Source organism: Larimichthys crocea, chromosome VI (genome assembly GCF_000972845.2).
Source record: "Larimichthys crocea isolate SSNF chromosome VI, L_crocea_2.0, whole genome shotgun sequence".
Lineage (NCBI taxonomy): Eukaryota > Metazoa > Chordata > Actinopteri > Sciaenidae > Larimichthys > Larimichthys crocea.
Window position 1 is genome coordinate 6,681,480 of NC_040016.1, and position 12,494 is coordinate 6,693,973.

The 12,494-nt window shown below is 40.5% G+C and overlaps 1 protein-coding gene across 2 annotated transcripts in view; it reads right to left on the reverse strand.

Annotated features, from left to right (window-relative positions):
- Nucleotides 1-12,494, reverse strand: part of chd5 (chromodomain helicase DNA binding protein 5) — a 36,205-nt gene that overhangs the window by 2,599 nt on the left and 21,112 nt on the right. The window contains exons 19-38 of one of the 2 annotated variants that reach the window (XM_019254954.2): nt 12,333-12,474; nt 11,671-11,802; nt 11,331-11,448; nt 11,088-11,212; nt 10,684-10,930; nt 10,219-10,391; nt 9,347-9,521; nt 7,863-7,928; nt 7,647-7,735; nt 7,138-7,271; nt 6,041-6,185; nt 4,806-4,965; nt 4,606-4,685; nt 4,188-4,383; nt 4,008-4,097; nt 3,751-3,894; nt 2,805-2,913; nt 2,452-2,584; nt 2,138-2,333; nt 1,059-1,222 (exon numbers count right to left, since the gene is read on the reverse strand). In XM_019254954.2, the coding sequence (XP_019110499.1) occupies nt 1,059-1,222; nt 2,138-2,333; nt 2,452-2,584; nt 2,805-2,913; nt 3,751-3,894; nt 4,008-4,097; nt 4,188-4,383; nt 4,606-4,685; nt 4,806-4,965; nt 6,041-6,185; nt 7,138-7,271; nt 7,647-7,735; nt 7,863-7,928; nt 9,347-9,521; nt 10,219-10,391; nt 10,684-10,930; nt 11,088-11,212; nt 11,331-11,448; nt 11,671-11,802; nt 12,333-12,474 (2,818 nt within the window). Of the gene's footprint in view, nt 1-1,058; nt 1,223-2,137; nt 2,334-2,451; nt 2,585-2,804; nt 2,914-3,750; nt 3,895-4,007; nt 4,098-4,187; nt 4,384-4,605; nt 4,686-4,805; nt 4,966-6,040; nt 6,186-7,137; nt 7,272-7,646; nt 7,736-7,862; nt 7,950-9,346; nt 9,522-10,218; nt 10,392-10,683; nt 10,931-11,087; nt 11,213-11,330; nt 11,449-11,670; nt 11,803-12,332; nt 12,475-12,494 lie in introns of both variants that reach the window. The other variant, XM_019254953.2, reaches the window with a different exon arrangement.

The window sequence follows — 12,494 nt, forward strand, 5'->3', positions numbered from 1 at the left end:
CTGAGAAACAAACAGAAGAGTTCAGTTATCCTGCTTACATGACTCCTCGGTAGGATAATAACAAGGGAGCTGTCTGTGATTACAGTGACAGGGTTTAATTCCCCCACACAACATTTTGCAGGTTTGAGTAGCTCTGACAGAGAAGAGAAGTAAGCAAATAAAAAAAGAAACATCTCTGACTGTTTCCCTGGTTACCACAAGAGTTGGCATAGCAACCAAAAAAATGCACAGTCTGAGCATGACCAATCACACTGCTCGGCTGAAATGATCTCTTGTATAACACAAAATAAAACACACACGTCCGACTGTGGTGAACAGGCACAGGAGAGACGGAAGTAATGAGACAATACAGCCTTTGTTAAATCCTTTGGGACTGAAGTGTGGAGCTCAGTGGTGAAAGTAAACAACTTAAGGGAGAGCCTTTTTTTTTTCATTACACCTGGGGAAACTCTTCCATGGGGGATAGGGAGTTTGAGTCTCCGCAGGTTTTTGAAGGAATAATGTTGCTGCTGAGCCGTGACTACAAAGTACTTCAAACTTTTTGGGCCACAGCCTTTTATTAACTCAGACATGCTGCACATTCCAGTAAGCCTTGTTTCCTCATATTTATGAACCACCAGCTTCTACTGCAGAGAAAGAACCAGCTAACTTCAAACCATTAAAGGTTCAGTGTGTAAAATTTTGTTGCATCTTGTGGTGAAGTTTCAGATTGCAAATGACAAAAACCCTCACGTGGCCGTGACTTGTAAAAAAAACAACAACATTAAGAGTCTTATGTAGAGACAGTGTTTGGTTTGTCCCTTCTGGGCTACTGTAGAAACAAAGTAGTTCAAAATAGCAGCCTCCATGGAAGAGGACCCGCTCCCTCTGTGGATGATTTAAGGTAACAAAAACTTAACTCTTATTTCTGGTGATTTTACACTTGTGAAAACATAATTATGAATATTATATTCGATTATAAATGTTACACACTGGACCTTTAAGGAAAGAGACTTGAATTACTTGTCAATCACTTTTCTCAAGCCACCCTGACCTTCTCGACCGTGTTCCTGTCTCACCTGTTGTGGCGGAGGCTCGCTCCCTCGGCTGGTGAGGCGGCTCAGGATGCTCCTCTCAGACATCTGCAGACGGGCCGACACCGGCGGGATCCTGGACAGCATGTTGGGCAGTCGTGTCACATCTGCTTTCATGTCACTCAGAAGTTCCTCTAGTTGGTTCAGCACTGCGAGAGTATGACAACAGAAACACAAACACACCTCATCAGATAAAAAAGGTCTTACTTGCAGTAACACTCACTTAATGCCTGCACATGTTGTGTCATTTAGTGAGTAAAAGATCAATGAGATAAAAAAAGGGTTTAAAAAACTCAAATCATTAAAAAAAAAAGCGAATTAATTGTGTGATCCAGGGCCTGAAATTAAAAACTGCCAAGAACTAAATGGCATAAAATCTTTCAATAAGGGTTACAATCAGACAGCAACATTTTCAAACAATAACATTTTAACAACTTAATTCTATACAGTCTTGAGTCTTGGCATCTTCCCAAACTTTCATCCTACTAATCACTGTAAGCAAGTTGAATCAAATTACCAGAAAATGAAACCACTGTGTCAAAACAGGATGTGCCCGTTAGATGCTCTACACATAACAGTCCCTTTGCACTCCATTTACCATTTACCTCCATTTATATTCAGAGTGAGGCAGGTCAACTGCCCTGGTATAAAGAAAATGAAACGCACAGTATTGCATTGATATTTCACTCGTTAAAAATCGATTTCATTCATCCAATGATGATGCATATGAAAGGACACCAAAAGAAAAAAAAAACTTAATAAATAAAATAGTCCCAGCCTAGGTAACAGTGTAATATGGACAATATGGATTTTAGAGGATTTAATCTTAAAATTGCCCTTTCCTCTTTAATGAATATTTGATTTTTGATTTTACACACACACACACAGAGAGCACACAGACTACCTGTGGGCTGACAAATGTCTTATGAAAAATTTATGTCAGTAATTTTGTCCTGTAAAAGTAATTTCTGCTAGATTATTTTCTCAGTTTACCAGCCTTTGGCAGGTGAGGCAGAAATTCTGACACTTACGACTTCGGCTATTTATGAAACTGAACCGCAGACCTTTGTGCAGCACAGCATTGGCAGGCTTGTTCCCAGCCAGGGACTCTTTGGACAGGTGCTGGTGGGACTCTGCCAGACATTCCACCTCAGTGAAGCGAGTGTTGAGAGCCATGGCCGGGTGACTGGGGTCCTGGGTCATATTCAGGTAAGCTGCCCGCCTCAACTGCTCCTCAATGACTAGAGCCTGCTCCAACAACTACAGGGAGAAAAAGATAGTGACAGAGAGACAGTTTGTTTTAATTTGCATTCAGACATGACAAATCATTTAATGCTTAAATTATTTAGTTATTTTTAATCATAAAGACTCAAGTTGCCTTGAAGCGGCGAGCCAGGAACTTGTTCTTCATCTCTAGGTAGTTGCCCTTATGCATCTCAGTCTTGAAGGGCTCATTCAAAATAGCATAGCGTGGATCATTCTGAATGTCTTGCCAGCGAGCGTAGCCATGTCTGAGATAGATTACCGGTCAAAGAAAACAAATAGGGCAGAGAGCAGAGAGCCTCATCAATTTCTTCAAATAAAAACCGAAGATAAGTTCATGAAAATAACCGTTTCATATCTCTCTTCACAGTTTGAAAATAAAAGTCCTGCAGCTCCACCGCGGTCATAAGTAATTACATTACTTTTCCAGATGCTGAGCTTCTCGCGCCTCCATCTGAGAAAGGATACGTTACGATACCAGCCAACAGCCAGTAGTCATGACGACGGTGCCAGATGTCATGCATCTTTCCAGAAGACAGCGCCGCTCGCTCTTCGGTTTGCCAGAGGGTGTGCAACTCTGACAGGGGGAAAGTACAAAGACATACAGTTTTCTTTAACAAAAATACAAACTAATATTCAAGAGAGAGACATTAACAACACAAACATGTCTTGTGGCAAAAAAAATAAAAAATAAAGCAATTTCACTGTGGCACTTGGAATAAAAACAACCTGTAGTGAGACACTGGGGCACAAAGTGTATTAAAGACGAGGGTTAATAAAACACAATACGCACAATGACAATGGACAATAAGTCACTTTATAAATAACTGATGTTTAATCAGAGTCTTTGCAGGCTAATGCATTTATTGTCTACTCATTTCACACAGTCCTGACTGTTGTTTCATTATTCATCGTGTATTCATTTGTCTCTAGATAACGCACACAACTCACAACTCTCTCTGCCGTTCGGCTTAAAGAAAAACTTTGTTCAAATTTGCATATTAAAATTGAGCTTCACAACATTACAGTACAGTATTATGGAAATAAGTCAGCAACATTTAATCGCCTGTTTCTACATTATCTTTTTTGACAAATTGATAAATGGGTCCTGCTGACATACGCAACATGCTCAAGTTTCCAATTTTAAAATGAATCAGACACATACTGTATCCATTTAATGTTTAGCTTGGCTTATAATATAATGTGCATTCAGCATTGGGTTGTTGTGAAAACTATGAAGCTTCCCTTCTTTCCTATGAGCAAATTGTGTTCATAAATATTATATTTTAAACACATATTACTCACTTTAGACAAAAGTATACAGGTTTAGCTACGTCTCATTCCTCTCTCACGTGCAGTTTGTTGCAGTTTGTTGACACTTCTTCTTTGATTAGTGCTGGTTCATTTTGCTCACCTGTAAAACCTCCATCAGCGATATTAAACATGAACTTGGCTTTGAATCCATTTTTGTCCTCCTTCCTGCTGTCATCCAACTCATCCAGAGTGTCTTTGTCTCCATTCAATCGGCCCTCTAAGGCATCCTCACTTTTCAGATCATCTGCAAGGGCAACATAAATGACAGAACAGTTTCTTAAAATAAATATCTATACAGTATAATATATATAGAACCTATTTATGCTTGTTTAATTCAAGGACTCATAGCATGTATACCTGGCTTATTTTCCTTGTCTTCGATTTTTGCCAGAGGAGAATCAGTATCTCCTTTTTCTGAGGACTTCTCTGTGTCTTTGCATGGCTCCACTGTGGATAAAAAGTCAAAACAAAAGTCAATTAAACAAAGTAAAACCTCACAGATTCTTTTTTTTAGCACACAGATCATTCAGCACTCACTCTTAGGTGAGGTTTGACTGGATGACAGATCCGTCTGTTTCAAAGCGGACTCTTTTGCGTTGGCAGATGGCTCCGTCTTTGTAGAGGGTGACTCGGTTCTGTCCCTCTCATCTCCCATCTTCTCCTCTGAGCTGGCCTTGCTCTCTTCACTGTCAGCTCCTTTCTCAGATACAGATGCTGGCTCTGCACTGGAGGTCTGACAAGGGAAAAACAGACAGGGCAACAGAGGAGAAAGAGGACAGTCGGTAGAGGGCAGAGAGACAAGTTAAAAGCAGTCCAAGTTTGACAGAAGTTGTCTTCTGAGGATGATAAGATGACTGATTAAAATGTGATGAACCATGAGAAGGTGGACAAGCCAGTAGAGGAGAACTTTAACATTCTGAAAGGGATGAAGAAAGTGAAGAAAAAAAGGACTCACTTCCTGCTCTGACAGTTTCTTGCTATCTTGCTCTGTGGTCTCCTTGTCCTCAGCGGTACCCAAGAGAGAATCAGTCTTCTCTGAAATACAGAAAACAACAACTCAAACATTATTTATCAAAAACTTTTTCAAAGCATGAACTTTACCTTACAGTCTGAGAGAAATAATACGTGATCTGTGCACAGACACTTTGTTCTAACCTGGCGGGATGGGAGTGCCGGGTTGTGTTGCGACAGGGCTGGCTGGCACAGGGGTGTTAGGATCAGAAGATAAACTCTCAGTCAGCTTCTTCAGCTCCATGCCGATGGGAATCAGATCTGGAGAACTCAGCTTTCCATTTACATGCTCAAACTCCTGCACCTACAAAAAAGAGATTCACTCAACTATAATGAAATGAAAATCCTTCTCTTTCATGATGGCTTACTTTCCTCAAATAAGGGATTAAGAAGAGCTCCATTGTAAAGTACATCCGGCATACTCGTAGTAGTTTAGTTATCCATGTCTGGTTGCACTAGCTCTTCTTGTGATCTTACAATGTAAATTTAGTTTACATTTCTATAATTTCTTTGTCAGGGGCCATGGAGAAAAACAGTCATAAAAAATATAATAGTATGAGGTAGTGTATGAGGAGTAATAAAGCTAATATAGAATATGGTCCATACATTTAAATTAGTATTCAAATGTTGTTTAATAATGATAAACTGGGAAGATTTTGAATTACATTTAAAAGAAAATGCACAATATACCCCCAGATCCAAAACATTGTGTTTTTTTTATTTTTATAATTGGGTAATTCCCCCTCATTCTGAATGAATATTAACTAACATTAACTAATATTAACTAACTCTGAAATGCATTTCTCTGTATTTCACATATCTTACAAAGTCAAACTTTTACAAAGGATTGGGTATGCTTAATAATCGTCATTTAGACCACAAAAACTATATGTTTTTGAAATTCTTTGATTCTATGGTGACTCCCTCTTTACATAGTTGAGTGCTTTTGATTTGGTGACACCCTAGATGTTTCCTAGCAACCAATTTACACATTATTAAAGTATTCACCAGCTAAAATTTTAAGCTTGTTGTTGCAAAAATCACCGACTTGAAACTAGCTAGCAGATACTAAAAAGACTTTTTCTTTACCCGGGTGTATACATGGCAAACAAAGCCACCGATGTTTGAAACTTGCCTTGGAACCAGAGGAGTCATTCAAGAGCTTATGTTTCATGTGCTCTGGCAGATTTGTGAATTACTACAACGATGCCAGGCTAGTATAAAACAGGAAGGTACCCAAGAGTACTTTTGCCTACGTTTGCCTCTGCCTGAACAGTTTGACCTACTTTCTCAGCTCACAGTTCTCCAGCAGAGAGACTTGGCATTCTGTGTGTTAAAATTCTGTGTGTTAAATATGGCTTTGGTTGAATAACCACTACCTTTTTCCTGACAAGGGACATGACTCCGATCCTGGTAAGAACATGCTGACGAGACAGTCCTTCGCGTGGGACTCCGTCGGCAAACGTCTCTGCTCCATCTGCCCCCGGCTCACATAGATGTCTCATGAACAGAGACACATAGGCCCTGATAAAGAAAAGAAAAAAAAAGCACTTTGCAGTAGGCCTACATGTGACGGGTGATTCCTCTGAGGTTACATCGTATTTTAAAGGGCCCAAATAGCAGAAGAACTTTTTAGTATGTGTATAAAAGCACATATGAAATTATAATTCATTTTTTCTTTTGGATGTGTACATTTGGCAGAGTGTCTTGTAATCCTCGGACTGAAATATAAGCTAACAAACTAGTAGCAGAGGCAGTAGTACCTTTAGAAAGAGGACAAATGAACTGTTGTACTATAGTACCAGTAGTTGTAACAGTAACAGACTTACAGTAATAATTGTGGTATGATTGTGGAAAAATAGAGTAATAGTCACAGTAACAACAAGATAATAGCAGGAATACAGTGTTAAGAGTACTGGCAGTAGTAGAATAGTAGTCAATGGTGATAGCAGTAGTAGTAGAACAATAGTAAGTACAATAATAATAACAATAACAGTAGTATTAATAGCCTCTTAATGCAGTTAAGAAGTGTAAATCCAGCTTTAGTAGTAATGGCTGCAGCAGCAATGATAGTCCCGGTTGTTGAATTTGTGATACTGGAACTAATCACAGGAGCGATATCAGTGGTAATCATAGCAGTAGTGATAGAGGTAATTGAGTGCAGGTGCTTTATTTTAGAAATAAGAAAACAGAACTCGGGGCTACTTGCATCCTTAATACCTATTTATGTAATGTTTGGCTCTGGTGTATTCTGAAGAGAAGTAACCCTGAAACATGCGAGACCAACCTTTTGTACACCCCTGTTGTTCTGGAGCTTTGCCCTGGGCTAACAATTATATGTGTGAGGGTGAATAAAATAGTACAGAGCTACCTCTTAAGTGGTTGGCGGGCAGCCTTTGACTCAAAATTGAACCGTGTAAATAGAGAATTATAGTTTAATCAACACTTATTGCAGTTTAAAATAGCAGGGCTTTACCTGAACTCGCGCTCACTCTTCCCTCTCAGGTCTCTAACCAGCCAATGGGAGTTGAAAGCATCCTGAGGTGGCATGCCCCAGCGCATGATGGCATTGAGGAAGGCTTTCCTCTGGCGAGCATTGAACCCGAGGACCTTATAATAAATAGAAAATGCTTTAGACGGAAAGTGGTGTAAGCATAACCGAAAGAGAAAGATGTAAGTACCGCTTGGCAAACTACATTATGGTGGAACAATCAGGGAAACTACTGTATATTCACTCATATACTATACATTAAATGATGTTGTTTGCTGAGTGGTGAGCAAGAAAAAAGCATCAGTAATGCTTGCTGACACGATGAGCTTAAAGATTACACTGTCTGAGTTTGTTATTGTGCCTCATCATTATCCCAAAACTTCCTCTTACTGAGCATGATTTATAAAACGAATAATCCCCTTCCTGACAAAGTCATGCTGCCTGTCCACTTGTACAGGCTGTGCTTTGAAAGATCTATAACTTGTAATTCATACCTCAATACTGCCCCCAACTCGAGCCAGTAACGGAGGCAGAGGTTTGTCTTTCTCACTCTTCAGCTGCCGACGAGAATGTCTGCGACCACCTACAAGAAATAAAACTGAATTCATTGTCAGAAAGACATGTTAGACACTGGACCTCCTCCAGTGTCTTAGAGTAGAGTAATACCTAAAAAGCATAATAGTCTTATAGAGGAAATAATATTTTTTTACCTTCAGGTCTCTCTTCGAAATCTTCGTCCTCGTCCTCGGACCCCACAGAGTACTCCGACTGATTGTCTGAAAGATCATCCTGCCATTCTGAGCCACACATCAAAGAGAAACAGTACATTGCATTCGCTTCTGTTGGTGGCCACCTGAGGGCGCCATGGCACTGCAGATTACTACAGACCACTACAGCTGGGCATGCACATATTGTACCACTCTGGAAGTGAGGTGAGAGTTGACTACTCTGCCAGACAATCACTTTAAACTCAGAGTGTACTCTAAGCTGTGATGGGCTTTGGACTCTTTACACACACACACACGCACACACACACACACACACACACACACACGCACACACACACACACACACACACACACACACATGCACAGTCAACTGCTCTTGATCTGTAGCCATCAGGACCTTGAGTACAACTACAGGATATATGCCTTCTGCAATAGACACAGAAACTGTTGAACTATTCAGAAGTGCTTCTACTGGGAAGACTCTATAAATGCATGAGATACAAAAGAGCTTCAGGCCAGTATCACACACTCTGTGGCAGATTTAATGGAGGTCAACAGCTCTTGTTGAGACTTACAACCTAAGAGGATTTAATAAACATGCTGATTAATTTATGCGCCGTTCTTCCCTAACTGATACACCCGCATTATTCTGTGTTAAGATAATGTCACCTTGTTAACTCACTAATGAAGCCAAGCACGTGAAGCTCAGGCAGCAGCTTGAGTAGCACTGTTCTGTTACACTATTATACAATTACTAAGTCGATCATGTTAAAACAGCTGTTGACCTGCCGGGAGAAATGCCCGCTCCGGTACAAATGTTATGCCTTTTATGGCAGCAGATTTACCATGGAGAAACTACCCAAAACATTCTTGCGAAACTTTCATGCTCAGCTCAGAGAAATATCTAAAACAGAACAAATCAAGTGTTAATCTTTAAGATGATCTCTTTAGCCATAATTGCTTAGATGATGCATGTCTTCATAACGGGCAACAGCTTCCAGAATGCCATTCACAACAACATTTAGTATTGACTGTTGGAGGCTTGCTAACAGCTGGAAAATCATTAGAAGACAGGAAACATATCTATCAAATAAAGTCCAAACAGAGCCCCATTGAGTGGTTTTAGAAAATAATGTCTCCTCTTTCTCAGAAATATGCTCTTGGATTGCTTGCCGCCTGTCAACAAGCCGGCTGGTGAAATGTCTAACAAGCCAAAAACCTCATCTCTTTTCCATTCTGCATCTCATGTGCTCACTTGTGCTTATATTTGAATGTGGCAAGGAAAGCCAAATCCTGGTACCGATATGTAAAATTAAAAGGCAATAATAGAACTGTTGTTTTCCAGTAAATATTTCTGTATGATAATATTAAAGGTTAACACTTTAACAATATGTCTTGGTAAAGGCGTAAGGCAAAACGACAAACCCAGGCATGTGAGTTCCAATGTGTCTGTTGACAGACCCTACCTTGGTCCTCCTGGGTCGTGTCATTGTAGTTGACCTGCTTTCGAATGCGTTTGCCTTTGCCGAGGTTGCGAGCCAGATCCTCCTGCTGCTGTTCATAATGGTGCCGAAGGAGTTTTTCCCAGTAGTCTGGATCCACGTTCTCCTCCTGCTTGATGATCTCCCGCTCCACCTCCTCCTGCACACGGAAATACAGAAAGGCAAATGCATCGATTGACATTTCAGAGTAAATTTGAATGAAGGTACAGAGAAACCACTTTATATCTGCATCAAAGACAACACTACAAAAATCATATGAGACATCACTACCCAAATTTTATGGTCTTCATTCAATTATTCTGTATTTCTCTGTATGTCTCTCATGTTGTCTTGCACCTTATGAGGATATTTTATTGTGCAATTATGCTGTAATGTGCTGAAACCATGTTACAAGGCTCAGCTTCCTGGTGGACCAAATTTTTCATTATAAACACAGGTTGTGTATCCTCAAGCCCTTGAAACATGTTTAAAGCATTTTCTTCATTGTTTTAAACCTTTTAAGAGGCTGGCCAAATGTTTTTTGGTATCTTACAATGTCCCCGTCCCTTCTGCTTGTGGCCTACATTACATGTGTATACTGTAACAATCCAAGGACCTGCTCATCAAAGAACTGCTTTTTAGCACCACTTGCAGGCAAAACCACCACATGACCTCTTTTACGCAATGCTGACTCTAAATTGCATTATCGTGCTCTTTGAAGTTAAAAGTTATGCATCTAACAAATGGTCAAATGGTCTCATGAGATCTCTGGTCTGTTGTAAATACGATGGTGGTCTCTTTTTCTTTGAGTCCACTCAGTCTGATTCATCAGGTTGAAAACATGGTTGTATTCTCACCTCTCCATCCTCTTCTTTCACCACATACTGAGCCACCTTGAAGGAGCTCAGGTACTCGTTCATGTTCTGAATCTCTGTGTCTTCAGTGGCGTCCTGGCTGCGGTCCAACAGCTTCGAAATAGCATCGTCGTCATAGTGAATCACATTGCCCTCCTCACCATCTTTGTTGTCACCTGTTGATGAGAAGCTCTTAGTTAGTGAATATTCTGAGCCATTTCCAGCAGACAAAATATGCTTGTAAATGTCTAAAGCAAAAAAGAGAACTTTTGAATAACTAAAGAACCCACAATTATATGGATTCACCAACACTTCGCCTCTCATTTTCAAACCCCTCTGTGCCTCTGTGAGTTTAGCAACTTCTACCCATCTTTAGTTTAACTTTGTGAGTAACTGATTTTTGTGGGATTATGAATCTGCAGGAGTCCCACCTATTCCAGCACAACAAGAGGAAACACCCACAAATACCCATTGTCCGTGCAGCTTCCATTTCATCCTTGAAAAGCTCCTCAGTTCCAAACTTGAGGATGTCGTCCAGTTCTTGTTTAGACATGGAGCCAGTTTTGGAGCCCAGGCCAGGCCGCACCACCAAGTGGGTCAGCATCATCTTCCTCTTTGCCACCTGAGTGATTCGTTCCTCCACCGAGCCCCGTGTCACAAAACGATAGATCATCACCTTCTTATTTTGGCCTATACGGTGGGCTCTGCTAAAAGCCTGGGAGAATGGAAAGACAGGGCAAGAGAAAAGGGACATTTACATTACATACAATGATACAGTGAACAGATTAAATGAACAGTGTAAGGAGATTATCAAAGCATGCAACAAAAGCATGCAAGTGTCTCTGTGAAAGTCTCTAAAAAAAAATCAGTACTTGGATGTCATTGTGTGGATTCCAGTCAGAGTCGTATATGATGACAGTGTCTGCACTCGCAAGGTTGATGCCAAGACCTCCAGCTCGTGTTGAAAGCAAGAAGCAGAACTGCTGAGCGCCTGGTGCTGTGACAAAAACCAAGGCAGTGAGTTGTTTTGCATGTGAGAGTGAGTGAAAGCCTTGTAGAAGGAAACATGCATCAATACGAACAGACACAGGGAGATCCCGAATTGACAAACTAACCATTGAAGCGGTCGATGGCCTCCTGCCTTAAGCCTCCGGTAATCCCTCCATCGATACGTTCATATTTATAACCCTCAAACTCCAGAAAATCTTCAAGCAGATCCAACATCTTTGTCATCTGTAAAAAAACAAACATAGTATTACAAATTGATGTAAGATCAAACATAAAAGTCCTAAAACTAAGAAAAGTCTGCATTCAAAATGAGCTTTGATTGGATGTCTGGAACAACTGGCATTGGAATGATTAAAATATAGATGTTTGGATTTTCAGTGTTTCATTGCCACCAGTCAATGAAAGCTTTGGCATCCAGCCATTAATCAATATTTATTCAAGTATTACCTGAGAGAAAATGAGAACTCTGTGTCCTTCGTCTTTAAGTTTCTTTAGCATTTTCTGAAGCAGCGTCAGTTTTCCTGAGGACTTCACCAGTAGGTTGCCATCATACGAGCCATTGGGTAATACAGGAGCTTCCTGCAAAGATAAAAAATCAAATCCAGGCTTCAACTGGAGAAATATATTAATACTAGGTAAGCGTAATTGGGCCAGCTGTGACTCAGAAGTAACCCACTAATCGGAAGATCAGTGACTCAATCCCTGGCTCCCTCTAGTGTCCTTGGGCAAGATACTGTACCCCAAATTGCTCCCGAAGGCTGCGCCATCGGTGCGTAAATGATTAGTTAATTTTAACAGTTGGCACCTTGAATGTCAGCCGCTGCTACCAGTGTGTGAATTTATGTGTATGTGATATGTAGTGCAAAGTGCTTTGAGACTAGAAATGTGCGATATAAATGTAGGACCATTTACCATTTACGCCACAGTAATTTATTTTCATCCAGGAGACAAGAAGGGCTACAATTTGTGGCGTACAGGTTGGTATCTTATGTCAAACAGCCATGGTTCCATCTCCCCACAGAGACTTTCCAAGTGTCTCAATTCGATTTCATCATTCGGAGATTTTGCACCCACTGAGATCAAATATTTAAGTTAAATTGCTGCCTTACCACAGCAGCCACAGGGAACAGATAGGGATGGTTGCAGCACTTCTTCAGGTCCATCATAATGTTGAGCAGGGACACTTGGTTCCCTCCACCTTTGGAGTTCAGAGCCTCAAAGTTTCGCGTCAAAATAAACTTGTAATATTTCCTGCAGGTCACAGGAGAAAT